At 42.1% G+C, this 27,896-nt stretch overlaps 1 protein-coding gene across 2 annotated transcripts in view; it reads left to right on the top strand.

Annotated features, from left to right (window-relative positions):
* CELF5 (CUGBP Elav-like family member 5) overlaps positions 1-27,597 on the top strand; it is a 216,448-nt gene extending 188,851 nt beyond the window's left edge. For both annotated transcript variants that reach the window (XM_077475581.1, XM_077475580.1), the window contains 4 exons: positions 16,413-16,490; positions 23,697-23,840; positions 24,057-24,220; positions 24,365-27,597. In XM_077475581.1, coding sequence (XP_077331707.1) covers positions 16,413-16,490; positions 23,697-23,840; positions 24,057-24,184 — 350 coding nt within the window. In that variant the 3' untranslated portion in view covers positions 24,185-24,220; positions 24,365-27,597. The remainder of the gene's footprint in view (positions 1-16,412; positions 16,491-23,696; positions 23,841-24,056; positions 24,221-24,364) is intronic.
* The last annotated feature ends 299 nt before the right edge of the window (positions 27,598-27,896 follow it).

Genomic DNA, 27,896 nt, shown 5'->3' with positions numbered 1-27,896 from the left:
GCATTAGGGTGTGCGGCTCAAAGGGTGTGCGGCATGTCTATGTGTATGTATGTATGCATCTATCTATACATATACTATACATACATACATGCACCTCAAAGCTCAAACACACATGTGTGTGTCTATGCATATGTATGTGTGTGTGTATATATATATATATATATATATATATATATATATATATATATATATATATATATATATATATATATATACATACATATATATACACACATACATACATACACACACACTCTTATATATAAATAAAAACACATTTTAAAATGTATTAAAACATGGGAGGCATCAGTAAAGCAGTGGATGGTTGTCAGTAGACCAGTGGACATGTCAGGGCAGAGGTTGGTGTCAGTAGAAGAGTGGATGGTGTCTGTCAGTAGAGCAGTGGACTTGTCAGTAGGGCAGAGGTCGGTGTCAGTAGGAGAATGGATGGTGTCAGTCAGTAGAGCAGGTGACAGTGTCTGTAGGACAGGTGACAGTGTCAGCAGGGCAGGTGAAAATGTCAGTAGAACAGCAGACGGTATCAGTAGGGCACAGATTGATGTCAGTAGGGCAGTGGATGTTGTCAACAGCTTTTTTTTTTCTTCTTTTTTTTTTTTTACAATTTTATTTCTTTAGTATTTTTTTTTATAAAAAATATTATTTTGGGGGACTTTGGTGAAATATTAAAGGTCTAAACAGACATTTATTTTAAACACATATCTCTACCGGAATGTAAAAGAAAATGCTGTGAAATTGGGCATGGTTTAAGTTATGTGAAATATTGAGCGTGGCTTTAAGGGGGTTTGGTAAATAGAGTCTGAGATGACTTACATAGTTGGGAATGGGGTAATGTTAAATAGGGAATGTAGGTAAGGCAATGTATAGAGGTCATTGGTATGTAAAGCTGTTGTTAAATCAGGTTAGGGAGTCTCCAAACAAGACATTCAGATGATATAGTAGATCCAAATCTTTGTAAAAGAATATTAGGTGCTTTAATCATACACTTCAGTGGAGAGACACAACACACACCGACTTCCAGCTCTACTGTGCCTGAATGAAGAAGGAAGTGTCTCTGACTTACAAACATCAAGTTTAACAATTTATACTTATGAATATGCATAAGGGCTAGGCGTGTTATAGGTGTGACCATATAGCTTAGTCCAATCAGCTTTCATATCTTCTTAACAGCAAGGGAGAAGTTAAGTAGGTGTTTACAGAAAGTGAAAGAAAACAAGAAAGTGCATTACAAATTTTTAAAGTGATAGTCTCTCTCTCTCTCTCTCTCTCTCTCTCTCTCTCTCTCTCTCTCTCTCTCTCTATATATATATATATATATATATATATAAAACTCAACATTATCAGACCACAGTATCACAGTGTACAGAGGTCAGTAGCATGTAGGGAAGTGTACAGAGGTTAGTAGTATGTAGAGCAGTGTACAGAGGTCAGTAATACATAGGGCAGCTTCCAGGGGTCTTTAGTATGTAGGGCAGTGCACATACTATGTCTGCTATCAAACATTTCCAAAAAAAAAATGTATTCATCTGTTTAGGCCAATGTGTATTCTGCTACATTTTTTGGGTAAAAAAAAATCCCAATATTGATTGGTTTGCGCAAAAGTTATTGTGTCTACAAAATAGAGGATTGATTTATGGCATTTTTTATTTATTTTATTTTTTTACTAGTAATGGCGGCGATCAGTGAACTTTAGCGGGGCTGCGACATTGCGGCAGACAGATCAAACACTTAGCTGACATTTTTTACACTTTTTTGGAAACCAGTGACATTATTACAGTAATCAGTGCTAAAAATATGCTATATTATTGTACTAATGACACTGGCAAGGAAGGGGTTAATATCAGGGGAGATCAAGGGGTTAAATGTGTTCCCTGCAGGTTTTTTTTCTAACTGTATGGGGACTGTGTGACTAGAGAAACACACAGATCCATGTTCCTGCTTAGCAGGAAGATAGGATCTGTGTGATCTCCACTGTCAGAATGGAGATTTGCCTTGTTTACATAGGCAGATCCCCGTTCTGTCACTGCAGGGAACGATTCCGGTTGGCCGGCAGACATCAAGTCCGCCGGACCCAGTGACTGGCTTCCCCGCAATGGGAGTGCGCCCACAAAAGCGAGTTTCCGAGCCAATGTACACCTACAGCGATTTGTGGGATCGTGCCACCTTGCTGCAGTATAATGACGGTGGCTGGTCGGCAAGTGGTTAAAAACTGCCTTTTTTTATGTACTCGGTTATCTTTGTGTGGTATTAAAATTTGTTTGCTCATCTGAATCATTTAAGTGTGACAAATATGCAAAAGAAAAATCAGGGGGCAAATACTTTTCACAGCACGGACACCTGCCGTTACATGCACATTAACTTTAATGGCATCCCAGTCTTAAGCCACACCATCAGAATTTCTGCTGATTTTTGGCTTCAGATTTACCAAAACCATGTAGTGCAAGGGCCGGCCTGATTGTATACAAATTGAAACTCCTAAGGTTTGACCTCATATTATTTGGTTTTGGTAACTCTGAAGGAAAAAATCTGCAGAAAATCTGATCGTGTGTATGGAGATTTTGTCCATAGGGTTCAATATTGAGTTGGCCCACCCTTTGCAGCTATAACAGCTTCAACTCTTCGCAGTCTCCACTCTAATTTATCCCAAAGGTGTTCTATCGGGTTGAGGTCAGGACTCTGTGCAAGCCAGTCAAGTTCTTCCACCCCAAACTCGCTCATCCATGTCTTTATGGACCTTGCTTTGTGCACTGGTGCACAGTAATGTTGGAACAGGAAGAGGCCATCACCAAACTGTTCCCACAAAGTTGGGAGCATGAAATTGTCCAAAATGTCTTGGTATGCTGATGCCTTAAGAGTTCCCTTCACTGGAACTAAGGGGCCATGTCCAACCCCTAAAAAAACAACCCCACAGCATAATTCCCCCTCCACCAACTGATTTGGACCAGTGCACAAAGCAAGGTCCATAAAGAGATGGATGAGCAAGTTTGGGGCAGGGCAGGGGCAGACTGACCATCGGGCACTGCCCGAGGGCCTGTGGCCAGTATTGGGCCCCATGACAGCTTCCACTTCTACTCGTCAATCACAGCTAGCTGAGGGGTAGATCGGGTCCCAAATCCCTGCTCCCCGCTAAGAGACTGCAGTGTAAACAGACCTCTCGTGATGCTCTCCCCCCCGCCGGCCCCTTCTTCCCTCCCGTTCACCCCAGGTGCTTTTATTTGTCATCACCTCAGATGGCCGAGAAGACAGGAGGGGCTGGCGGGGAGGAGCACATCACGAGAGGTCTGTTTGCAGCCACTTCCTGCACTACTCTGCATCTAGGAAGGAAAGAGCTTCTATGCTGTCCTGTGCCCCTCTATGTGCCCAGCATCCTGCTCTGTGCCCCCAATGCCCTGATTTCTGCTCCATGCCCTATAGTTTTCCCGTGCCCTGCTCTGTGTCCCATGCCCTGCCCTGATGTCTGCCCCCATGCCCTGCTGTCTGCCCCCATTCCCTGCTCTTTGACCCCATGCCCTACTCTTTGCCTCCATGCTCTGATCTGTGCCCCCATGCCCTGCTCTGTGCCCTCATGCCCTGCTGTCTGCCCCATGCCCTGCTCTGTGCCCCATGCCTTGATGTCTGCCCCATGCCCTGCTCTGTGACCCATGCCTTGATGTCTGCCCCATGCCCTGCTCTGTGCCCCCATGCCCTGCTCTGTGCCCCCATGCCCTGCTGTCTGCCCCATGCCTTAGTCTGTGCCTCCATGCCTTGATCTGTGCCCCCATGCCCTGCTGTCTGCCCCATGCCCTGCTCTGCACCCCCTTTGCATTGATGTCTGCCCCATGCCCTGCTCTGTGCCCCATGCCCTGCTCTGTGCCCCCATGCCTTGCTCTGTGCCTCCCGTGCCCTGCTGTCTGCCCCATGCCCTTCTCTGTGCCTCCATGCCTTGATGTCTGCCCCATGCCCTGCTCTGTGCCCCCATGCACTGCTCGGTGCCCCATGCCCTGCTTTGTGCCACCCATGCCCTGCTGTCTTCCCCATGCCCTGCTGTGTTTCCCCATGCGCTGTTGTCTGCCCCATGCCCTGCTCTGTGCCCCCATGCTCTGATGTGTGCCCCATGCCCTGCTGTGTGTCCCAATGCCCTGATGTGTGCCCCATGTGCCCTGCTGTGTGCCTCCATGCCCTGCTGTGTGCCCTGTGATGTGTCTAATGACCTAGTGTGTGCCCATGATATGCCCTACTGCATATGATGTGCTCTTGTGGTGTTCCCCAAGATGTCTCCTATATTGCATCCCATGCCCTACTATTTGCCCCACTGTATGCCCAGTTCTCTCCTGTGGGCCTTGGGATGTGTCCTGAGCCCTACTATATGCTGACCCCCTGTGCTCTGACCTACTGACTTCTATAATTTGCCATGGTTTCCCCATGCTCTGCCCTGCTGCCCCCTGTGTACTGTGCTTGCTTGACATCCCATGCTCTGCCCTGATGCCCCCTGTGCACTGTTTATCTCAAGTTCGACCCAGAATTGAGGCATCTACGCAGTGCAAGCTGGGGGTGGGGCTTGAGTGTGGATGAGGACACAGGGGGCCCCATGATCTCCTGTTGTCCGGGGGCCCCATGAGTTATCAGTCCGCCCCTGATTTAGGGTGAAGGAACTTGGCTGGCCTGCGCAGAGTCCTGACTTCAACTCGATAGAACACCTTTGGGATGAATTACAGTGGAGACTGCGAGCCCGGCCTTCTCGTCCACATCAGTGCCTGACCTCACAAATGCACTTCTGGAAGAATGGTCAAACATTCCCACAGACACACTCCTAAACCATGTGGGCAGCCTTCCCAGAAGAGTAGAAGCTATTATAGCTGCAAAGGGCAGGCCAGCTCAATATTGAACCCTACGGACTAAGACTGGGATGCCATCAAAATTCACGTGTGTGTAAAGGCAGGTGTCCCAATACTTTTGTTAATATAGTGTGTGTGTGTGTGTGTGTGTGTGTGTGTGTGTGTATATATATATGTGTGTGTAGCACTGACCCCCGAAGGAGTGGCTACCTTCTGCACCTCCTATGCATCTAGGGGTTTCCTGTGGTAGATGCCCAGAAACTATAGTGACTGATGACTGATCCGCTTAAAGGGATTTTTATTTGCAAAAAACATAGTTAAACAACAGTCTCTCAGTATAGGATCAGAGGGTTTAGGTGAAAAATGTCCAGGTACTCTTAGTGACAAAGTCAGTAATAAAGAACTTTCTTACTTTGAGTAAAATCCAGAGAATAGCCATTCACAACTGGATCCTCACCCTAGTTGGATAGTCCTTCTCTCACCAAGCCTAACAGCCAACAGGGTGCTTAAATCAGGAACAAGTCTCTGCCACAGACTTTAAAGATAGAACACGTGTAGGAATAAGTCTCTGCCACAGAATTTGTTATAGTACAGGAACAAGGAAACTTGAATACTTATAGAACACTCGTGTGGTACCAGAATCTTGCAGCCGGTCCAGTGATACCCACGAGATTGGATTCACTTAGGTCCTTCAGCTTTACCAGGCTCTTGTTGAGAAGCCAACCCTTGCGTGGCCTTCTCCCGAAGAGTCCTCCCCTGGATAACTTGGAAGTTGCTGGGCCTCTCCACAACTTGAGATGACACCGGACCACCTCCGAATCCTTTCTTTAGTTTCCTTGCCTCGGGCTAGCCAGCCCCGAGACGTAAAGTCGGGTGGATCCGCAACCCAGGCCATAGGTGTCCTGGGGGCTGGTCAGGAGGACCAGGACCATGTAGTCAGAACATACTTCTGGACTGGAACACCGAAACATGTGGCGTCCGCATCTTAAGTACACTCTTCCAGAAAGCACAGCAAGAGTGACACTCCCACTGGGCTGGTTCCGAAAGAAAGTAACCTTAAAGCACCCAACTAGACTGTGTTTCCATACCTGCCAGAAGTGCCAGTGCCCCCTTGTGGCTAGGTAGAACATCCTGTAGTCTAGTCAGACTGATGCTGAGGTCAAAATTTGGAGTAATTAAACCCAAACCAAACTGCAGTTTAGGTGTAACATTAAATTTCAAAAACACATAGTGCGTGCTCTTCAGGAGACAACAAAATGCACACAGAACTTATTAGAAAGCAGGATCCCAATCAGGGGAGTCCTAGACCCCAGAAAGCACAGTTAAAGCGGAGGGGGAGATCTTTGGACAGGCTGGATCAGCATACCAGATCTAACTGGGAAGAAGGTGGGGTGAATGAGCCACCCCTTACACAGATCATGCTTGCTATACAGGGCTGCCAGAATAAGCTTATAGATCACTTTGGGGAGCTCAAGCTTGAATTCTCTTTCATGAAACATGACATGCAGAAGATAAGGGAAAAAGTTAAGGCCACTGATCACTGTATTGCTACTTTGGAAGATACTAAAAGGCCTACGGACACTTCTGTACAGGTGTCAAAGAAGACCCTGTCTGAACATGCTTTGAAAATGGCTGACATGGGGGATATTATGAGATGGAATAATATTTGACTAGTGGGGTTCCCCGAAGGCGTGGAGGGGAGACACCCCGAGGAGTTCCTGGAGGGATGGCTCACTGCAAATATGGAGCCTGGGATTTTCACTAAATTGTTTGCTATTGAAAGGGCCCACCGTGTACCTAGCAGACCCCCACCGAAGGGTGCAGTCCCTCGCCCTATGATAGCGAAAATTCTACACTTCTGTGACCTGGAAAATATTCTGCGAGGGGCCAGGATTGCCCCAGAGCTGGAGATTAATGGATTCTGAATTTTGATCTACCCTGATTTCTCGGCTGCCACCCAAAAACAGAAAGCCAGCTTCTAGCCTGTGAGGAAGCGACTCATGGATCTGAAATTGATCTATAGCATGCTATACCCAGCTAAACTGCGGATCGTAGATAATGGCAACGTTTTCTTCTTCACTACTCCTGTGGACGCTTCCGGATGGTTGGATGCCAGAGGTTGTCTGAGGGGAAGAGGATCACAGCGTCCTCCATAGTATTCTTCTGACGCTTTACTGCTTGCTGGGGGGAGGGAGTGTGACCCATGGGTGGTGGATTGCGGGGATAGATGATGCCCCTTTTCTTGATGCCTTGCTCAGGAATATACTCCTTTGCCCTGTCTGACTTGAAATTCGGATAAAAACTATGCAATTATTCCTTTTTCTTCTTGCTAGATTGCATTGCTCGTTAAACCCACTTCTACAAAATGGGATCTGGGGACTGTTCTGTACATCGCAAGAAGTGTGCTAACCCCTCTTTTTATTTTTTAAGGGGGGTTTCTGTTTTGTTTTGTTTTTTGTTGTGTTGCCCTGTGGGGTTTTTAATAAGCCTCACATCCATTTACCTAATTTTTTGATTGACTGTTATGGGATATAAGTTCCTGGCAAGTTGGGGCTGGGTGCAGGGTGGTGGGTATGTCTGTGTTGGAGTTTTTAATTTTCATGGGCAAGATTTTTATACCTGGACTCAAGTTTCTAGGGGTTTATGGGGAAAGTGTATTGCCGCGTACACACGACCGGACTTTCCAGCAGAATAGGTCCGACAGAACGATCCCGTCAGCGCCCCCCCCTTCCCCAAAGCACCCACCCCCCCCATGTTGAGGGCATGCGGCCTGGTACGGTTCAGGAGGGGGGGGCTCGCTTGTCCCCACCCCCTTTCCTGAACGACCAGGCTGCGTGCTCAGATAAGAGTCTGGTATGGACTTTGGTGGGACCCCCACGCCGTTTTTTGCAGCGGTTCCCCTTAAAATCCATACCAGGCGGCGAGGCTCGCAAGGTGTCAATCTCACCGATTAAAAGCGGCGAGATTGAGTTCCTTTTCTAGTCCCGTTGTACCTCATCACGTTTAAAATGAACGGACTTTAGTCCTTGTGTGGTCAAGTCCATTCATTCGGAAGTCCGTCGTAACTCTGTCGAAAGTCCATCGGACCTAGTCTGCTGGAAAGTCCAGTTGTGTGTACGCGGCATATCTCATCTTTGGATATGTTGCAGAATGTCTTCCATGTTTACGGTGTAAAATACAGGAAATCGCCCCAGGACTTTAAATGAGGTGAATACGGTAAGCCAACAATTGACATTATAATTGGATACTGGGAGATCTTTGGTGAAACACACCAATCCCGGCCAAGTCTGCCCCCTGTTTGTGCTCTGTTGGGTTGGTTTTCCTATGCCTTCTCAGCTCCCCAGCCAGACGCTCATTACTCCCGCCTCTGGGTATTCAGCATTTGTTAGTTTGATCCAGCCTTTGATGTACTACACACACATCTACCCCTGATGAAGCGAGCATGGTCTTGCAAAAAGCGTATGGGATACTTTTCATGCCTGTGTACTTTACAATTTACATTTTATACCATGATAAGTGTAATGACATTTTTTACTGTGCAATAGCAAACAAAAAAGGAGAAACTTATTTAAGCGCAAGAAATGAATAGGAAAAAATATTCAACCCACAGATAAATTAAATAAAAATCAGAAAAACAGCTGCAAGCACTCAGAACAGGCCAGCCAACCAAAAATGAGTGTATCACAGTAAATTGTGCCGTGCTATCTTCCAAAGACAAAGGCAAAGTGCTAAATATACAATATATAAAAAAAAAAGCGAGTGCAATTAATAAGAATGTGTGTTAGATTAAATCATCCAAAGAAGAAAAACATATCCAACCATATAGTGGACAATCTATAATCTTGCCAAAACAGCATCCTAGTGCAATGTACTAATTAAACGGTGCCAAACAACAGGTGGAAAAAAAAAAGGGGGGGGGGGGTAAAATCCCTTGATAAGAAATTAATTATAAAAATATTATAAATAAATAAAATAAAAAATATAATCTATAAGAAATAAGATGTAAATAAAAAAAATATAAAAAATATATACTTTTGGGGGTCAATCCACATCCAAACCCCAGCATAAATACATATATAAAAAATTGATAAATACGTGTTGAATTAAATAATTACTGATGTCCCTAATTATAAAGGAAAATAAGTGGATATATTACACTATAATATGAATCCTCTGTGTCACAAAGGAAGAAAATACTAAATATAAAAATGAATAAATAATCCAGAGAATATGTGCAGAGCCACACACATTCTTATTGATTGCACTCACTTTTTTTTTTTTATATATTATATATTTAGCACTTTGCCTTTGTCTTTGGAAGATAGTGCAGCACTATTTACTGTGATACACTCATTTTTTACTGTATGTATCATTTCAGTGGCTTGGCTATGATTCATGTTGTTTATGTTTGCATGACAATTACACACGCATCTACCCCTGATTATTATTATACAGGATTTATATAGCGCCAACAGTTTACGCAGCGCTTTACAATATAGAAGGAGACAATACAGTTACAATACAATAAAATACAAGAGGATTAAGAGAGCCCCGCTCAGAAGAGCTTACAATCTAATAGGGTGGGGCAGGTGGTACAAAAGGCTGTAACTGTGGGGAATGAGCTGATGGAAGTGGTAGGAGATTAGTTGGAGACATGGTTCCTCCCCTGAAGAGATGAGTTTTCAGGGATTGTCTGAAGGTAGTGAGAGTAGGAGATAGCCGGACCAGTGGAGGTAGTGAGTTTCAGAGGATGGGAGAGGCTCTGGAGAAATCCTGGAGACGAGCATTGGAGGAGAAGATGAGAGAGCTTGAGAGTAGGAGGTCTTGAGAAGAGTGGAGGGGACAATTTGGGTGATATTTGGAGACAAGATTGGTGATGTAGCTCAGGACAGAGTTGTGCATGGCTTTGTATGTTTTGGTTAGTATTTTGAATTAAATTCACTGGGTGATTGGGAGCCAGTGTAGGGATTGGAGGAAAGGGTTGGCAGACACTGAGTGGTTGGCAAGGTGGATAAGTCTAGCAGCAGCATTCATTATAGACTGAAGAGGGGATAGCCTATGGAGAGGTAGGCCAATGAGAAGGCAGTTGCAATAGTCAAGGCGAGAAATAATAAGGGAGTAAATGAGGAGCTTGGCGGTTTAATTTGTTAAAAGGGGCAAATTTTAGAGATGTTACGGAGGTGAATTCTACAAACTTTTGACAATGATTGGACTTGGGGCTGAAATGATAAGTCAGAGTCTAGGATTACACCTAGTATCCTGGCGTGAGGGGAGGGCCTGATGGTTGCATTGTTGATTTTGATGGAAAAGTCATGGAGGGGGGCATGGGCGGGGGGGAATATTAATAGCTCAGTTTTAGACAGATTTAGTTTAAGGAAGTGGTGCAACATCCATGCTGATATGTCAGTTATTAAGTTAGTAATGCGAGAGGAGACTGAAGGAGTTTTATTGGTATATGGCTTCAGAATTAGCAGGAGCTGATGAGTGCAGTAATAAGGTGAAGACAGGAGTGAGGGTGATGAAGCAAGCATGGTCTTGTGAAACACATTGGGATACTTTTCATGCCTGTGTACTTTGCAATCTACATTTTATACCATGATACGTGTAATGAAAAAAAAACTTTTTTCTTTACTGTATGTATCATTTCAGTGGCTTGGCTATGATTCATGTTGTTTATGTTTGTACAACAGTTTTGATACATTTTGAGACTGCATTTAATCTGTCAATGGTTGGCTAACCGCATTCACCTCATTTAAAGTCCCGGGGCGATTTCCTGTATTTTGTTGCATATAGGATGGAGGTGGTTTGTGGGTGACACCAGACCTTTTCCCTTTTTTTCCCTATGTTTTTGGTGGGCTCCTGGTGGGAGGGAAGCCCTGGTATCCTCCCCTACATTAATGGGGGGATAGGTGACCTGCTCTCAGGCTGTGCTGGAATCATTAGAAATGGAAGTCAATCTAATGCCCCGTACACGCGATCAGATTTTCCGGCAATAAAACCGTGGATTTTTTTCTGAAGAAGGGTTGGCTCAAACTTGTCTTGCATACACATGGTCACACAAATGTTGGCCAAAAATTCCAAACGTGAGAACACGGTGACGTACAACACGTACGACAAGCTGAGAATAAGGAAGTTCAGTAGCCAGTGCGGCTCCTTCTACTTGATTTAGAGCATGCATGAACTTTTGTGCGACAGAGTTGTATACACACGATCGGACAAAAACTTGTTGGAAAATTTGAGAATCTGCTCTCAAGCATTTGTGTGCAGAAATTCTGACAGCAAATGTTCGATGCAGCATAAGCACGGTCAGACCTTCTGACAACAAGCTCACATCGAACATTTCCTGTGTGTACGTGGCTTTAGAGTGATGTCCTGGAATGTCAGAGGCCTCAATTCCTAAATGCTCTTTAGTCTTTAACTATAGCCTAACCTTGGTTACTAAAGCAATGCCCATAGCTATACAGGCGATTAAATTGGATATTAAGGGAAGATATGTTATTCTGGTCGTCAAAATAATGAATAAGTACCTGACGTTTGTGAATTTATATGTTCCTACTCCCTTCACGCTTTCTCTTCTAGATGATATGTTACAAGCTACATATGAGCTAGCGGAAGGGAGGATTTTCATTTTGGGGGATTTTAATGTAGTGATGGATCCGGCTATGGATAGGCTGGGAGCATCCTCTACGAGTCCAGCCCCCTTGGCAGGATGGCTGTCTACCTATGGCTTCTGGGATGTATGGCGGTTTCATCATCCAGACACCAAGAAATACTATTGCTTCTCTGAAACTCATAAATCAATGTCCAGATTAGACACTATCCTTGCTGAGGGGGATGGATTGGAGTTAGTGAGCAAAGTTGCATATTTGCCTAGAGCGCTGTCTGACCATTCTCCCATTATACTAAATCTTAGGTTGGGACCTAAACCTGGGATATGCCACTAGTGGTTACAGGAGGAATATGTGAAGATTAAATGTACTTGAGAATGACAAGGTGGGCTCCCCCTTCCTTCAGTGGGAGGCCTTCAAAGCCACTCTAAGAGGGGTTTTCATGATGGAAGTGAGTGGGTTCATAAAGCAGCTTGCCTCTGAAGTGAAAGAGAAGGAAGCAGAGGTATCACTGGTGGAGGCAGAATATGTTAGAATCCCAACTGGGGAGGGATTGCTGGACTTGCAGGGGAAATTACTCAAAGGCGACGTATATTTGATTTTGGGGACAAGAACAATAGAATGCTGCCGTACCGTACCTAGCCGATCGGAATATGTCCATATATATAAGTGTATGTGACAGGCAGGGGACGGTAGTCTCTGACTCAGGAGATATTTTACACGTCTTTGCTCAATTTTACAGGGAACTGTATGTGTCGTACACCTCTGAGAGGGGGAAGCATTGGAGACCTACTTATCAAATATTGATCTATCAGTACTGACTACCGAAGACAGTACCATTCTGGAAAAAGATATTACTGTGGAGGAGGTAGCAGTGGCAATCTCCTCTTTTGCTCTCCGGAAATCTCCTGGTCTGGAAGGTCTCCCCTCGGAGTGGTATGACACTTTTAGGGATAGTTTGGCACCTCGTTTGTTGAGAGTGTTTGAAGCGGCCTGGTCGGAAGGTAGACTGCTGCTTTCCATGAGAGAGGCTCTGGTGGTCCTGATCCCAAAAGGGGGGAAGGATTCTAGGCTGTGTGACTCCTACCGTCCGATCCGCTAATGAATTTGGACACAAAAATACTCGCCAAAATTATAGCGGGGAGGTTACAGACGGTGATACTAAAGCTTGTGCACGTGGATCAGATGGGATTTATGCCAGGTAGGTGTGCTCAAATGAATATTAGGAGACTATTTCTGAACCTTCAGGCTAGACACGCCAACTCTGGGACACGGGCGGTGGCTTCCTTAGACACGAAGAAGGCTTTTGACTCAGTAGAGTGGCCTTACCTGTTTCAGCTTCTGGAGTCTTATGGGTTTGGCCCTGTATTCATCTCCTGGGTAAAACTTCTACATACTGAACCATTAGTAAGATTATGGGTTAATGGTATTATCTAGGAAACCTTTCCCTATTTTCCGTGGGACTAGACAGGGGTGCCCATTGTCTCCACTCCTGTTTGCCCTGGCCATAGAACCCCTAGCGACTAAGTTGAGGTCTAGTGATAGTTTCTTTGGCCTCCAGGTGGGGCAGCTGGAGGAACGCATATCCTTGTATGCAGATGACATGTTGCTGTATTTGCAGGATCCAGGTCCCTCGCTCTCACCAGCCTTTGGGTTGATTCAGGAATTTGGGGAATTCTTTGGCTTCAGGATTAACTGGGCCAAGTCATCTCTATTTCCCATTGATGAACATTTGGTGGCCCCTACTGATTGCCCCATTCCCTTGTCGGGATCTTTTAAATATCTAGAGATTCAGATACAGCTCCCCATCTATAGGTTTTTGGAGTTGAACTTTATACCAAGTATACAATCTCTTGGGAGAAGATGCAAAAATGGCAGAAGCTACCACTTACAGTGATGGGTAAAATAAATGTATTTAAAATTATTTTTCTCCCTAAGTTTTTGTACATGCTCTCAAACTCACCTGTCTGTGTTGAAGCAGGTCTTTAAGAACATAGACTCTATGGTGGTGGGATTTTTGTGGGGATCTCGAGCCCCCAGGGTGTCCATGGCCGTACTGAAATTGCCTGTTACAATGGGGGTTACTGGCTCTTCCGGATTTGCGAGCCTACTTCTTTGCAGCACAGCTGTCCTTCCTGCATTGGAGATTTTTTCCTCAGATCCCTAATGCTACTTCGTTGCTGGAATCTGCGGTGGCTACTTCACAGGAGACTCTGCTGAATATGGTATATAGGAAGGGGGTGCCAAGTAGAAGGGTGGGTTTTTGGGTGTACTTTTGCTCAGCTGAAGGAACTGTTTGGGATACCCAGAACCTGGCATTTTCGATATGCCCAGCTGCGGCATGTGGTAGTGGCGCAGTTTGGTATAGGAGAAGTACAGGTACAGAATACCTCGTTGGAAAGGGTCCTGGGGGATCCTGACCCAGTCAAAAGAATTTCCAGATACTATAGGGAAGTGGGCCCAGGGGACTCTGGGTTGAAAGCGAGAGCCAGATCTCGTTGGGAAATGTTTATCCTGGAATTGTCAGAGGAGATGTGGCAGGAGGTATTGGATACTTATCTGGGTTCTGTCATCTCTTCAACGGATAGGATGATACAGTTACGATACCTACACTAGATGTATTATATACCGTTCAGATTATTTTTTATGAACAGAAGAGAATCCGCTGCTTGCCATAAATGTTTGGGGGTAGGTGGTGCTTTTGTTCATATGGTTTGGGAATGTGAAGGTGAGACCATTGTGGTCTATGGTGACTAACTTTATAACAGACAACTTCAACCTTCCCAATATATGCTCTCCCTTGAGATGTCTCTTGGGAATTTTTGACCACATCTGTTCCTCAGATTATTGTACTTTGGAGTTAGGAAGGTTATAGCTAGGAGATGGATTCACATGGGACGACTGACGTTAGAGATGTGGTTGAAAGTTGTGAACGCTGACATTCTTCTGTACTGCATGATGTACGAGGCCAGGGGAGCCCCTAGGAAATTTAGGAAGGTTTTGTTTAGGTGGGTTGACTCAAAGAAGACACTGACAGATGGGGTGAACGAGTAAAGGCTGAAGAAGTATGGAGATGGAGCTATATATATATCTCAAAAGTTGATGAGAGGGTGGAGGTATAGACTCGGTTCTGTAAATTATAAGATGAGGTGCTGAAATTTTCCACTCTATATATTTTTTCATACCTGGGGGGCGGTTGTATATAGTTATTTTCTTACTTAAAAAAAAAAGGCACACTTTCCCTGGACAGGGGAAGCGGTTCTGTGGACCGGACTGCACTATGCAGTTTTTTGTTGTATCTGATGTTTTAACATATTCTGTATGTGTATATAGTCTCTGCTGAATAAAAATGTATTAAAAAAAAAAAAGGTTTTAGGTATTTTTAAAACAAACATGATCTTGCTATTAATGTTACCTATTATTGCAAAAGTCAGCTATTTTACAGAGGACCTGCACTGTGCAAACTGGTCCCCAAAAAGACAGGCAGAGGGCAATTGACAAGTCACCAGTATTGGTTCCCTGGAGTCGATATGTTCCCTGTGGTTCCCTGGAGTCAATATGTTCTCTAAGGCTTCATGTACACTGCTTCTGGTAAATGGACATTTAAGAGCAGTTGGGTGTTTTTTTCAGCTGCCCCTGAACTCTTCTCTATGTTAACTTATCAGTACATGTACACAGGGTCGTTTTATAGTAGACAGTTGAGTTTAGAAGCATTTTTTGGAAAGCAAAAAAATGCATCTGGATGGATATTCAGATGTATTTGAAACACCTGAAACAACTTGTAAACACGTGTAAATGTGGTAATTCGCAAAACTGGCATTTTTAAATGTCAATTACTGTCTGTCAAGTTAAATCGTTCAGGAGAGGTTGTAAAATGTCCTGTGTACATTAAGCCTAATACTGACTTGCCATTTCTTGTTCTGCACAGTCTGTCTGTGTGGAGTTGGCCTTGTAGAGACTTGTATAGCTTTTTATTCCTAATGTAATAGCTACCCCTGATGACTGGTGTTCTGCTAACTGATGGGGAATATTCAAGATGTAGTAGAAGTGCAGAACATTCAGATCCATATAATGAATGAAGCAAAAACAGAGAGATCCTTCCCAACAGATCATCGGGTACAGCTTTCTCTCCAGCAAGGAGAACAGTGAGCAGCACAGTAGTGAAATTACCAAATCCCCTGAGACTAGCTGTCAAAGGCAATATTGCCTTAGATCTCACACTGCAGACAAACAGCTATGAACTTGAATGTAAAAGAATGCACTGCTATTTTTCAGGAGTAACGGAAGACAGTTACAGTTTTCAGGCTACTGCTTAGGCGCAATTAATATTTTTAGATGTTCCCTATAAAATAGTAAATTTTGACATTTTGAGTTCCACTTTAATTGTGCCCTGATCTTCACATACATCTGTTTCCTGCAAAATGGTTAAAGGGGACCTTGCCGTAAAATGCAAGATTTGCTTACACTGCCCTTGCCCCTCCCCTTGACAAATCACTTACTCTATCTAGTAGAAGACAGAGTTAAGTTATTTTATTTTTTTACAAGTACAATTTACCACTAATAGTGGGTGATTTGTAAAGGGGAAAGGGGTTCAAGCGATGTGAGTAGAACTTTAATTTTACTGCCAGGTCCGCTTTAGGTGGGCATACCATGGGAGGTGGCTAACATTTGTTATGTGATCTAGCCTACTCCAGGATTAAAACATCATTTTGCTTTAGATCGTCTCCTATGGAGTAGGATTATAGATCAGGGATTTGCTGGTCTCCTGACACCAGAATTAATAGGATGAGTGAATTTCCCCTGATCTCTCGGCAGGTGCCTTTCTGCTTCCCCTTGTTCTCCTTTGATACGTAATTGTGGATTTCTGCATGAAAAAGCTATGTTTTGCACTGCTGCTTTGATAAAAATTTAACCGTATGCCCTTTTTTCACAACCTCTATGCTAATATTTTCTTTTCTTTTCCACACCACAGCTATTTATCCCACTGCAGCTCTTACACCTGTCACACACAGCACCCCGCAGCCTCCTCCTATTCTGCAGCAACGTGAAGGTAAGAGTGCTGATGGAGACCTTCAATCCTCTAAATCCAAAGTTTAAAGTAAACCCTTCACAAACCTGCCCACTTTAGGCAGAGCTCTAGGCAGCTAAAAATTAGAAATCATCTTGCAATCCTTTCTACAGCAGAGACCAGACTGTGAGAAGGAGAAGAATCACAAGTAAACAATCAGTGCTCATAAAAAGGATGACAGGAGGAGAAATCAATATGACAGAGGGATGAGCCCATTATTCTACTGCTTCTCTTTTTCATTGTTTAGTCAGACTCAAGAGACCTGTAGGTGTTACTAAACTGTGGGAGAGTTAGATCAGGTCCCCTTACCTGCCAGGAATGGCTGTGCTGTATCACAGAACTGTATAATTCCTAGGACTGGATGTAAATAAATACAATATTACTTTGCAGTTAATATCACTCCTGTGTATGTATTTTATATGTGTATTATTTGTTTTGAGCTTTAACATGAACATATGGGAACAAATCTATCATTGGTGGTTACTTAACACTGCATTTAATTGAACAGTAGATTAGCTAAAGTTATATGCAAATCTTAATGTTTTGCTTAATAAGCAAACTTGGCCCTGCCCTCTCACATGCTGCCATTTTTGTAAGTGTTGTGATCCATCATATCAGGCTCTGGAGGCAAAGGAACAAGATTGACTTTTACAGGAAAAGTAAAGATTTGCATGTAACTTCAACCTTACCTCTGGATCTGGTAATAATTTTGGTAACAATTTTTATTGAAAATTACCTTAAGTTTGCTTTGCGTTTCCATTGTGGGATTTGTTTTTTAGAATTTCCAGGGTTTGTGGCTGGTTTACTTTATTTCATGTTCAAAGACCTAAACATGTAATGCTTCCTTTGTGACAGGTATAATACATAAAATGCCCATCTCCATGGAAGCAATAACTAATTTAAAGAGTGCAACAGCAAGATATGGAGCATTTCAATAAAAAGGATGTTAGTCTGAACTCAGCAGGGTATTTGCTTTTATAGCTGTGTCCTCTGTGCCTACATACTGTATTTTATATCTGAATGTATACATACTGTATATCGTACAGTTTTGTACTCCAAAGAATATTGCAATGTAGTATTTACAGTACACAAGGCCGGGCCCTACCATGGGTCCTGCTGGGTTCATTGGACCCCGGCAGCACTTTAAGAGGGAAGGCAAACTGACGTCCAAGATTTCGGGCAATGTTCGGGCGCAGCTTCAGAGGCTTGCATTTCTAATGGGTGGAACTGGAGGAGGGGGTTCGGCCGGCATTTCATTCTTGGACTCAGGCAGCACAATGTCTTGGGCCAGCCCTGACAGTACATTTAACAGGTTGTCATCTTTAGGATCCCGACATACAATCTAGGATAGAAAAGGACCTGAGGGTCATAGTAGATGATAGGCTCAGCAATGGCATGCGATGCCAAGTTGCTCCTAACAAAGCAAGACTCTGGTCCGGCCGCACCTAGAGTATGCTGTCTAGTTCTGGGCACCAGTCCTCAGGAAGAATGTACTGGAAATGGAGCAAGTACAAAGAAGGGCAACAAAGCTACTAAAGGGTCTGGAGGATATTAGTTATGAGGAAAGGTTGCGAGCACTGAACTTATTCTTTCTGGGGAAGAGACGCTTGAGAGGGGATATGATCAATTCCTTCAATTTATAGATACCATACTGGTGACCCCACAATAGGGATTAAACTTTTTCGTGGAAGGGAGTTTAACAAGACACGTGGCCACTCATTAAAATTAGAAGAAAAGAGGTTTAACCTTAAACTACGTAGAGGGTTCTTTACTGTAAGAGTAGCAACGTTGTGGAAACCCCTTCCACAGGCAGTGGTCTCAGCGTAGAGCATCGTTAGTTTAAAAAAACTATTAGATAAGTACTTGATTGACATCAACATACAGGGAGATACAATGTAATACTGACATATAATCACACACATAAGTTGGACTTGATGGACTTGTGGCTTTTTTCAACCTCGCCTACTATGTAACTATGTGCCCTTCATTTTTGGAATGATCTTGCAGCTGGTTATGTTAATAGAGATAATTAACTCTTAAGGCCCGTACACATGATATGAAAATCGAATGGAAACATTTGTACGACAAGCCGTCTGTCAATTTTCGGATCGTTAGTAGGGTGCTTTCAACAGCCAATTTAGCTTTTTTTTGTCAGACAAAAGCTGGATGTGCAGACTATAAAATTTTTGTCGGATGAGAACTCAACGTCCGATTTTCATTTCATTAGTATGGTTTTCGTATAAAAAAAAGAGAGCAAGACTATGCATGCTCAGAAACGGAAGAATACATGCAAAACGTTCAACATATTACGTCACTTCTGACGTTGTATTCTGTCGTATGAAAAATTTCACTTTTTCGACATGAGACTAGCGTGCCACAAAAAAACGGACGTTCGGTTATCTGAAAATCTAAGCGTGTGTATGAGGCTTTATGGGCCTCTACAGACTGTATTGTGTTGCTTTCATGTGCAGCATTGAGCTGATTAAAGTTGAGCTTGAATTTCCTCATAAGAAACAACATTTTTAATTCAGTCAAATATTTGTAGTAAAAAACATGTTAAATGTGTTCTAAAATACAGCTTGAAATCTGTTTTAATATAGCTTTTCTGTAATTACCTGTACAACAGCACTCAGAGGTGGAGACCTGTATTGTAGACCATGCAAGGCTTGCATTGCACCGTACTGTCAGTCTAACACTGAAAACCTGCTTACAAGAAGAGAATACAGAGATGACCTCCTAAGTATGTTGTTGGTCCTTCAGTATACAACCAGTAGGGCAAAGCATAGAGGTCACATCACTGTGTTGCTAAAAGCACAAATGAAGTTAGGGTCAAATCTCCTCTCAGATTTTGCTTCTGTCGCTTTGCTTGTTGGGACATAAAAGGTCGGGGCAAGTTTCCTAAGAAAGACACAAAACAGCAACACAAACACCTTGATTTAAAGCCAGTTTTTATTTCCATTGAGGATCATTCTCCCTCTGTATGCCCCAGTAAAGTGGGATGCAAATGATGGGGAACTTTCCCAATTGGGGCACAGCTAACAGTAACAATTTAAAAGAGGATCTAACTCCTCTATTTGTGCCAATATTTAATGTAAACATTCATACTGATGTGCATTGTCAGGGTTGCATAAAAAAAGTGTCTGCTGCTCTTAGTATCTCTCTTTGTCCAGGAATGTAAAGATACTTAATGATGTTCCAGAGAGTGATTCTGATTATGGGTGGGTTGGAGTTCTCTGCTGCCATGGGACTGTGACGAATCCCAAGGATTTGTAAAGTTCACAAGCCAAAAATTTGAAGAAATGGATAACCTATGCCCTAATCTATAAAAGAGTGGACTCACATCAGCCATATTGTCAGTGTGTGTTACTGGTGATAGGGAGAATGGGCAATTTTGTGAAGGTAGATTTAGTGATTTATTTTTTTTACTTTTATTATGGTGCATGTTTCCCAAGGTTCATTCCCCTAAAACCTCAATGGGTTTTGTCACTAAGTTTGCAAACGTTGAGCAAATTTTGTAAAAGTGTTCACAAACCAAACCCAGGCGGATTTGCTCATCTTTTTTCCGTTGCCCATATCTCCACTGACTGTTGCCAAGACTTTCTGACCAAAAATGGTGGTAATCAATGAGTTAATGATTTTTACTCAGAATGGTATAAGGTTATCAGTGGTGTACCCCAAAGTTCAGTGTTGGGATCCTAAGTTTTAATATCTTTATAAATGATATAGGGTCTGGGATTAAAAGTACCATTTCGGTCATTGCAGATGACACCAAACCATGCAGTGGAATAACGTCCTTACAGGATGTCTCCAACTTACATTTATTATTTAATTGGGCGACTATGTGGCAGATGAGATTTAATGTAGCTAAATGTAAAATGATGCACTTGGGGGCTAAGAATATGCATGCATCATACATACTAGGGGGAGTACAATTGAGGGAATTCATAGTAGAAAAGGATCTGGGGGTTTTGGTTGGTGGCGGTTTCCAAAGCGAGAAAAATCCTTTCTTGTATTAATAGAGGTATGGACTCCAGAGAATATCATTTTGCCCCTATACAAATCATTAGTAAGGCCTCATCTGGAATATTCACTTTATGGTCATCACAGAGGACAAGGGGATACTTTTTATGCCTAGAGGAAAAGAGAGATTTAATCTTCAAATATGGAAAGGTTTCTTCACAGTAAGCCCTTGTACACACGGCCAGACATTCCAACGGAAAATGTCCGATCGGACCGCGTTGTCGGATAATCCGACTGTGTGTGGGCTCCATTGGACTGTTTCCATCGGAATATCCGACGGGCAAAGTTTAAGCCTGTCGGACATTCCGATGGAAAATGTCTGATCGAGCCGTGTTGTTGGATAATCCGTGTGGGCTCCAACGGACTGTTTCCATTGGAATATCTGACGGACAAAGTTTTAGAGCTGGGCTATAAAACTTTCCGACAACATGATCCGATCGGACTTTGTCCGATTGTGTGTAGAGAATTCCGATCGGACTAAGTACCATGCATGCTCAGATCAAATTCCTAGACCAAAGCTATTGGCTACTAGCCTGAATGTAGTCACGTCGTAATGAAATAACGTTGTCACGTTATGTACGATCGGATTTTCCGACAGCTTTGTCCGACCGTGTGTATGCAACACAAGTTTCGGACAAAATCCGTTGTTTTGTTGTCGGAATGTCCGACCGTGTGTACAAGGGCTAAGAGCTGTGAAAATGTGAAATTGACTCCCTCCAGAGGTGGTTCTGGCCAGCTCAGTAGATTGCTTTAATAAAGGCCTGGATTTTTTCCTAAATGTACATAATATAATTGTGTAGTGACATTTATAGGTAAAGTTGACCCAGGGAAAATCCGATTGCCTCTCGGGGTATCAGGAAGGAATTTTTTCCCCTGCTGTAGCAAATTTGATCATGCTTTGCGGGGGTTTTTCACCTTCCTCTGGATCAACTGTGGGTATAGGATTGTGTATATGGGATTGTATATAAACAGTGTTTATGTGGCGCTACCTAGATAACGGAATAATTTCTTATAAATATGGGTTTTTAGTAAACTAAATAAATTAAGATAAATAATAATAGTGCATTAGAAAAAAAAAAATATATATATATGTAAAATTGCAAAGGAAATGTTGCCAGTATCAAAGGTCACAAAATAAATATGGATAATGATATCAATATGTGCAAATGTGCAAATGTGCTAAAAATATGGTTGTTAGAATCACTAAGAAAAGTTGTGTTAAACCCAATAAGGATTAAAACCAATATCGCAAACATAAAAAATTAATTAGATCTACAAAGTATTGAATATGTGTAAATGTGCAAAAGTGCAATACATACAACACACAATCACAAAAAAACTATGAAATAACTAGTGTTGCTCCAAACGAACACAAACATCAAAGTGCAAGTGCATATAAATCATTCCGTACAAATGTATCCAGAATGTGCGCACACAGTCCAACAGGAAATGATGACCATGCAAAGTGAATAAAGGTGCAAACTATTCCATCTCTCCACACTTCAGTGCTTAGGGTGCACCCCTTATTTCCCCCAGCCTCTCACCTCAAAGCAAGGTCCCTAGGGACCGGACAACACTTCAGGAATAATGTACAGTATTCCACCTCCTCTTAAGTATAGTCACCAGGAATCAGCTTTGTATCTCCATAACTCCCAGTCTGATTTGCACCATAATGAGGAAAGAGAATAAAGGGGGGCCTCCAATGTGTAGTATAATTTAAACAGCGTTTATTTGTAAAAATCTCCACACTTACATTAAAATCCAATGAATCGTGGATGTAAACAATGATACTTCCGGTCTCGGCCACGACCGGAAGTGACGAACGACACCTAGCTCCTCCCTGACGCATTGCGTCGCATACCACGTGACTTTCTCAAAAAGGTTTTTGAGATACAAAGCTGATTCCTGGTGACTATACTTAAGAGGAGGTGGAAGACTGTCCATTATTCCTGAAGTGTTGTCCGGTCCCTAGGGACCTTGCTTTGAGGTGAGAGGCTGGGGGAAATAAGGGGTGCACCCTAAGCACTGAAGTGTGGAGAGACGGAATAGTTTGCACCTTTATTCACTTTGCATGGTCATCATTTCCTGTTGGACTGTGTGCACATTCTGGATACATTTGTACGGTCTGATTTATATGCACTTTGCTGTTTGTGTTCGTTTGGAGCAACACTAGTTATTTCATAGGTTTTTTGTGATTGTGTGTTGTATGTATTGCACTTTTGCACATTTACACATATTCAATACTTTGTAGATCTAATAAATTTTTTATGTTTGCGATATTGGATTTAATCCTTATTGGGTTTAACACAATTTTTCTTAGTGGATTCTAACAACCATATTTTTTGCACATTTGCACATATTGATATATTTATCCATATTTATTTTGTATCCTTTGATACTGGCAACATTTCCTTTGCAATTTTACATATATATATATTTTTCTAATGCACTATTATTATTTATCTTAATTTATTTATTTCACTAAAAACCCATATTTATAAGAAATTATTCCGTTATCTAGGTAGCGCCACATAAACACTTTTTATTTAGATTTTGGAGTGCAGGGAAGACTTTTATATGTGAGCAGCTTCCTAAAATTTATATTAGACTTACCGGGCAAAGGTTGTGCGCAACAGTTTTTACCAAATTTGTATATGGGATTGTATGATATCACTTTTTTTTTTAGAAGAAAAGAGGTTTAACCTCTTAATTAGTGAGTTACATAGTTAGTCAGGTTGAAAAAAGACACAAGTCCATCCAGTTCAACCACAAACAGGTCTTTTCATCCAACATCCTTATCCAGCAGTCTTATCTGACCATGCAAATGATCTTTTGGCTACATGGGCATAAAATTCCTCCCTTTCCAAGTCACACACGCCAAAATCTTGTGGAAAGCCTTTCTGGATGACTAAAGGCTGTTATAGCCAAAAAGGGAAGGCTGGAATTACCTCCATAATAATGACCATGGTTTTAAATGCAATTTCCAACAAGGTTATTTAGGTGTTATGAAATACCTGTAGGGTTATTTAGCTCAAACGGTATAGTATTTTTTGAGGTTCACAGAAGTTAAAGCATTAATTCATAAATACACTTTCTTTAACATTTGCTGTATGCTCTCTGGACTTAATCCGTCTTTGTAATATATATATATCTGTGATCATTTCACAGGACCCGAGGGCTGTAACCTATTCATCTATCACCTTCCCCAAGAGTTTGGGGATAATGAGCTTACACAAATGTTTCTGCCCTTTGGAAACATCATTTCATCCAAAGTGTTCATGGATCGAGCGACCAATCAGAGCAAATGTTTTGGTGAGTTCTAATCATAGAATCAGCCAGAGTATAAGGCTAGATTGATATTATTTAATAGGCACATTATAACTGTATTATTTTTTTGTGTATCTTTGCATTAGCCGGAGATAGCAATTTGTCACTATGAAATATAAAGCCAAGTGATTATAAAAAAGAAAGCTAAATACTTAAAGTTTTTTTTTTTTTACTTTTATATCTTACTTCCTCATTCTCCAGGATTTGTCAGCTTTGATAATCCATCCAGTGCTCAAACGGCAATCCAAGCCATGAATGGATTTCAAATAGGAATGAAGAGGCTTAAGGTCCAGCTAAAGAGGCCCAAGGACACAAGCCAACCATACTGACCACCCACAGGCCAATAGGCCCTCCTGATCATACAGGTATTGTCACCTTTATACTAATTCCATTGTTATCAGTAGATTGTACCAGGCAGTGATACTGGCTTTTTTCTTTCCCTTTGTGCTGTCTTATTTTGGTATTTTGGAGCTAAAATCTTTGACACTAATTTATCTTTCATGCCACAGGTACACAATGGACCTTTGACTCCTGAATCCTTCCCTATAGGATTATGGGAAAAAGAAGACTTTTTCCTACTAAACACTCCCTCCCACCCTTGAGCCTCATGACCTTTGTCCCTCACCCACACTCAAGGACCAAAAAATAAAAAGGTGACTATGGGGAGAAGCAGCAAGAACCAAGCTACCTAAAACACAAGGTTGTGTCTTGTGAGTGTTCTATGTCTGTCTGCTGAACGCCCAAGAAAGACCACCCCTGATGGAACAAACTTACACCTGATGACCTCCTTTAAATGACCAAATACAAGAGGGGGTATAGGGTGATGCCCTTCAGGTGGCAAACCCCCCACCATAAGAGTGTCTACTGATTTGCAGTGCAAAGAACTGTTTACGTATTTATATGAACATATTTATTTATTGGGGAGGCCCAATGCAACATACCACACCCCTTTCACTGCCAGAGGGCCAAGCAATGTGGGATGGTGTTAAAACATTGTTTATTTTGTTCTAGATTTTTTTTTCTTGGTTATTTGCGGAGGACAGGGTGTTCTGGGTGGGCAGGAGTGGAGCTCAACAGAGTTCAAAGGTCACGTTTACAAAGCAGCCCCCCACACTCACAGGGAAGTTTCCATTTGTCTGCTGCTCATACGCCTGGCCCCCCAGAAAAAGGGCTGGACTTTTGCATCTGCTCCAAAACCCTGCTCTGCATCTTTCAGGACTGGGGAGGACTTAACCATTCAATGTTGTTCTGCGAAGAAACTGCAGAAGAGAAGCTGAATCTGATATCCATGCCTCATTTTTACGGCAGAGATTACCTGCTACCTATCCAATTTCCCTTTGTGTTAACAAGGCGCTAAATGGTCTCATAAACGAAAATGCTTGAATGCTTAGAGTATCATAGCATCTTTCATACTAGAAAGTCAGGATGTGCGAAGTTTTTCGCCAACATCATATTCCCCAAACCGCCATGGCTGCTTTTCTGTTTAGAGAATATTTCTATGACTGCTTATCAGAGGGTTTAGGTTTTGTCAGAATTATAAAAGATTTGTTTTAATTAATACAGTTTAAGGGCCAAGTAAGGCAGACGTTACATGCTGACATATAGTCTGTCAGAGTAGAGAACATCAGTTTGATCCTACTCTAAGCTGATATAGCAAACTTCAGCTTGGTGTGAAAAAACACAGTGTACATCTGTTCAGATGCATAAAATCCATACAATATAATTATATGCCAGTTTGTATTCTTGCCCAGTGCATGGCTGCCAGCATTTTAAATGATTCCTGGGACATCTTGCCATGGAATAAGTGGCTAATTGCATTAATGGAATGATCTACATGGGCCTTGCTAGATTGTAATCTTTATCATGATACCATGGTTAGGTAAGCCATATGATTTTAGTGTAGTTAATATTACCTTAAAAAAAAGAATAAAAAAAAGCAAGAACAATAAAATCATGAGATTTATAACTTTTAGGAGGACGGTATAGTCTTAAGCACTATGTAGTGTTCAATACATATCATGTAAACTTGTCCCTGAAAATGAGCATCAGTTGGTGACCATTATTATGCATCTATATCCGACATTCTGCATTATAGGTCCATTTATTAGTAAATAAATCTGTTGCACTTGTATACTGATAAGAAAGGATTTACAATTTATTTAGAATAGTCTTAAGCACATTGTAATGAATATGGCAGGATTAACATTGAAATTGTACCCGTATGCACCACAGACTGCTATTTTATGGGCTCAAATCAGCCTACTGCAAAATGATGGCACCACTCTGTGAAATCATTGGCTGTTCTCCAAAAATACTGATTCAGCCAATAAAATGGCTGCCTGTGCTACATAGTTGACAAATACATTTGTTTTTTGGCCAGTGTGGCCTAAAGCACATGGGCATGTAAACATTAAGCATTTATAATGTCTTATTGAGGAAATCCAACTGGGGTTTTTAGGAATATGTAGAAGTTAGGTTTGATTAAGATGGGATATTGTAGTATAGCATCCCCAAGGCATGAGGTACAGTAGTCACTGGTAAATTAGAAAAGTTATTTTTAACGCAATGGAAACCAGCAAAGTTTTGCTAATTTCTTCAGTCTACTCAGTGCAGTAATGAGGTAACAGCCTACCCCAAGAACAAGGGGTCGTTGCATCTGTGGTCACTTGTAAATACCATTTTTATACTTCAAACATTCCTTATCTCAGATGTGAAAAGAAGAGGCCCTGGCCTGGTTAAGCACAAGAAGGAAGGGGGGCTTCTGGGCTTGTTTTACCTCTCCCGGTTCTTCAGTCTATAATTATCACTAATTATCAGTTTACCCTCTTCTCTAAATAGATGGCAGCATCACAAAGTGCAGGTTTCCTAAAGGATGTCACTGTTACCCTTCTGTAGATGAAAAACATCTTCCCCCTACCCATATTCGCTGTTGCAGGGTCTCTGAAAGGCACTATGTGTATATATATAGACATAAGATTATATTTGTGCTGCAGAGGATAACACAGATTACTACTTGTAAAACCTATTTTCCACTGTCAGACGGGCCACAATTGTGTTGTTATAGTTATTGTATTACAGGCCTCCTACTAAATTTAATGCCAGTTGGAGTTCAAACCAGATTGCGGTGTTATGTGAGTAAGCCCATTCTGATGTAGGAAGGCTTGAGACATATACCACCGTAAATTCTGTAGGGTCTAGGACTGAATACTATAAACTAGATTTTTTTTTTCCATGAATATAGAAAATGAGACTTGTGGCTTAACTCTGAACTTGACTTGACAAAATACAAGTAAATATATTACATGAGCTATAAAGGATTTTTCATAAGAAAGACAAAGCACAGTTTAACCTCGTTAAGGCCAGATGAGGAAAAGGGTTAAAGCAGCTAATTGTTTAGCACTGAAATGTCTCACATCAACCTCCACAGCTCGCATTGCCATTGGTTTTTTCATCTTGTACAGAGAGTTTCCAAGATTGCCGCCAACATGAGCAGGAAATCTTCAGGGCTGTCAGTGATTATCATATCGTATTCAGTGCTAATTTGGCACCGGAGGAATGGGCAGCACATGAACTTGTGCCTCATGTGCTCATATGAGCAAGTGCTTTCTCTGCATCACAGCCTCTTCATACTTCACCTGGGCCGCACATTCCCTGGGTGTGTATAAGATTATATCTGTGACAGAAAAATCCAGGTGTTCAGAACAGCTGCCATTTACGAAAGAATTAAAAGATAATTCTTAAGGCTGAGTGTCTTCCTGTCTTTTTTTAATGTTATCATTTTATGCTCCAGGATAGCAGAATATAGTGTGTTTGTGTGTATGTGTGTAACTGTATACAGTACCGTTCAAAAGTTTTAGGCAGGTGTGAAAAAATGCTGTAAATTAAAAATGTTTTCAGAAAAAAATTGTTATTTTTATCAATAACAAAATGTTAGCAAACAGGAGAAAAATCGAAATCAAAAGTAATATATTTGAAGACACCACTAATTGGATCATAGACACAGTGGTCGGCGAAGGAAGCTTAATGCAGCACATGCATTTA

Source organism: Lithobates pipiens, unplaced genomic scaffold, assembly GCF_037356315.1.
Source record: "Lithobates pipiens isolate NorthernLeopardFrog02 unplaced genomic scaffold, aLitPip1_a1.2 Scaffold_13, whole genome shotgun sequence".
Lineage (NCBI taxonomy): Eukaryota > Metazoa > Chordata > Amphibia > Anura > Ranidae > Lithobates > Lithobates pipiens.
Note: the sequence above shows the minus strand (reverse complement) of the source record. Positions and strands in the feature narration are given on the sequence as shown.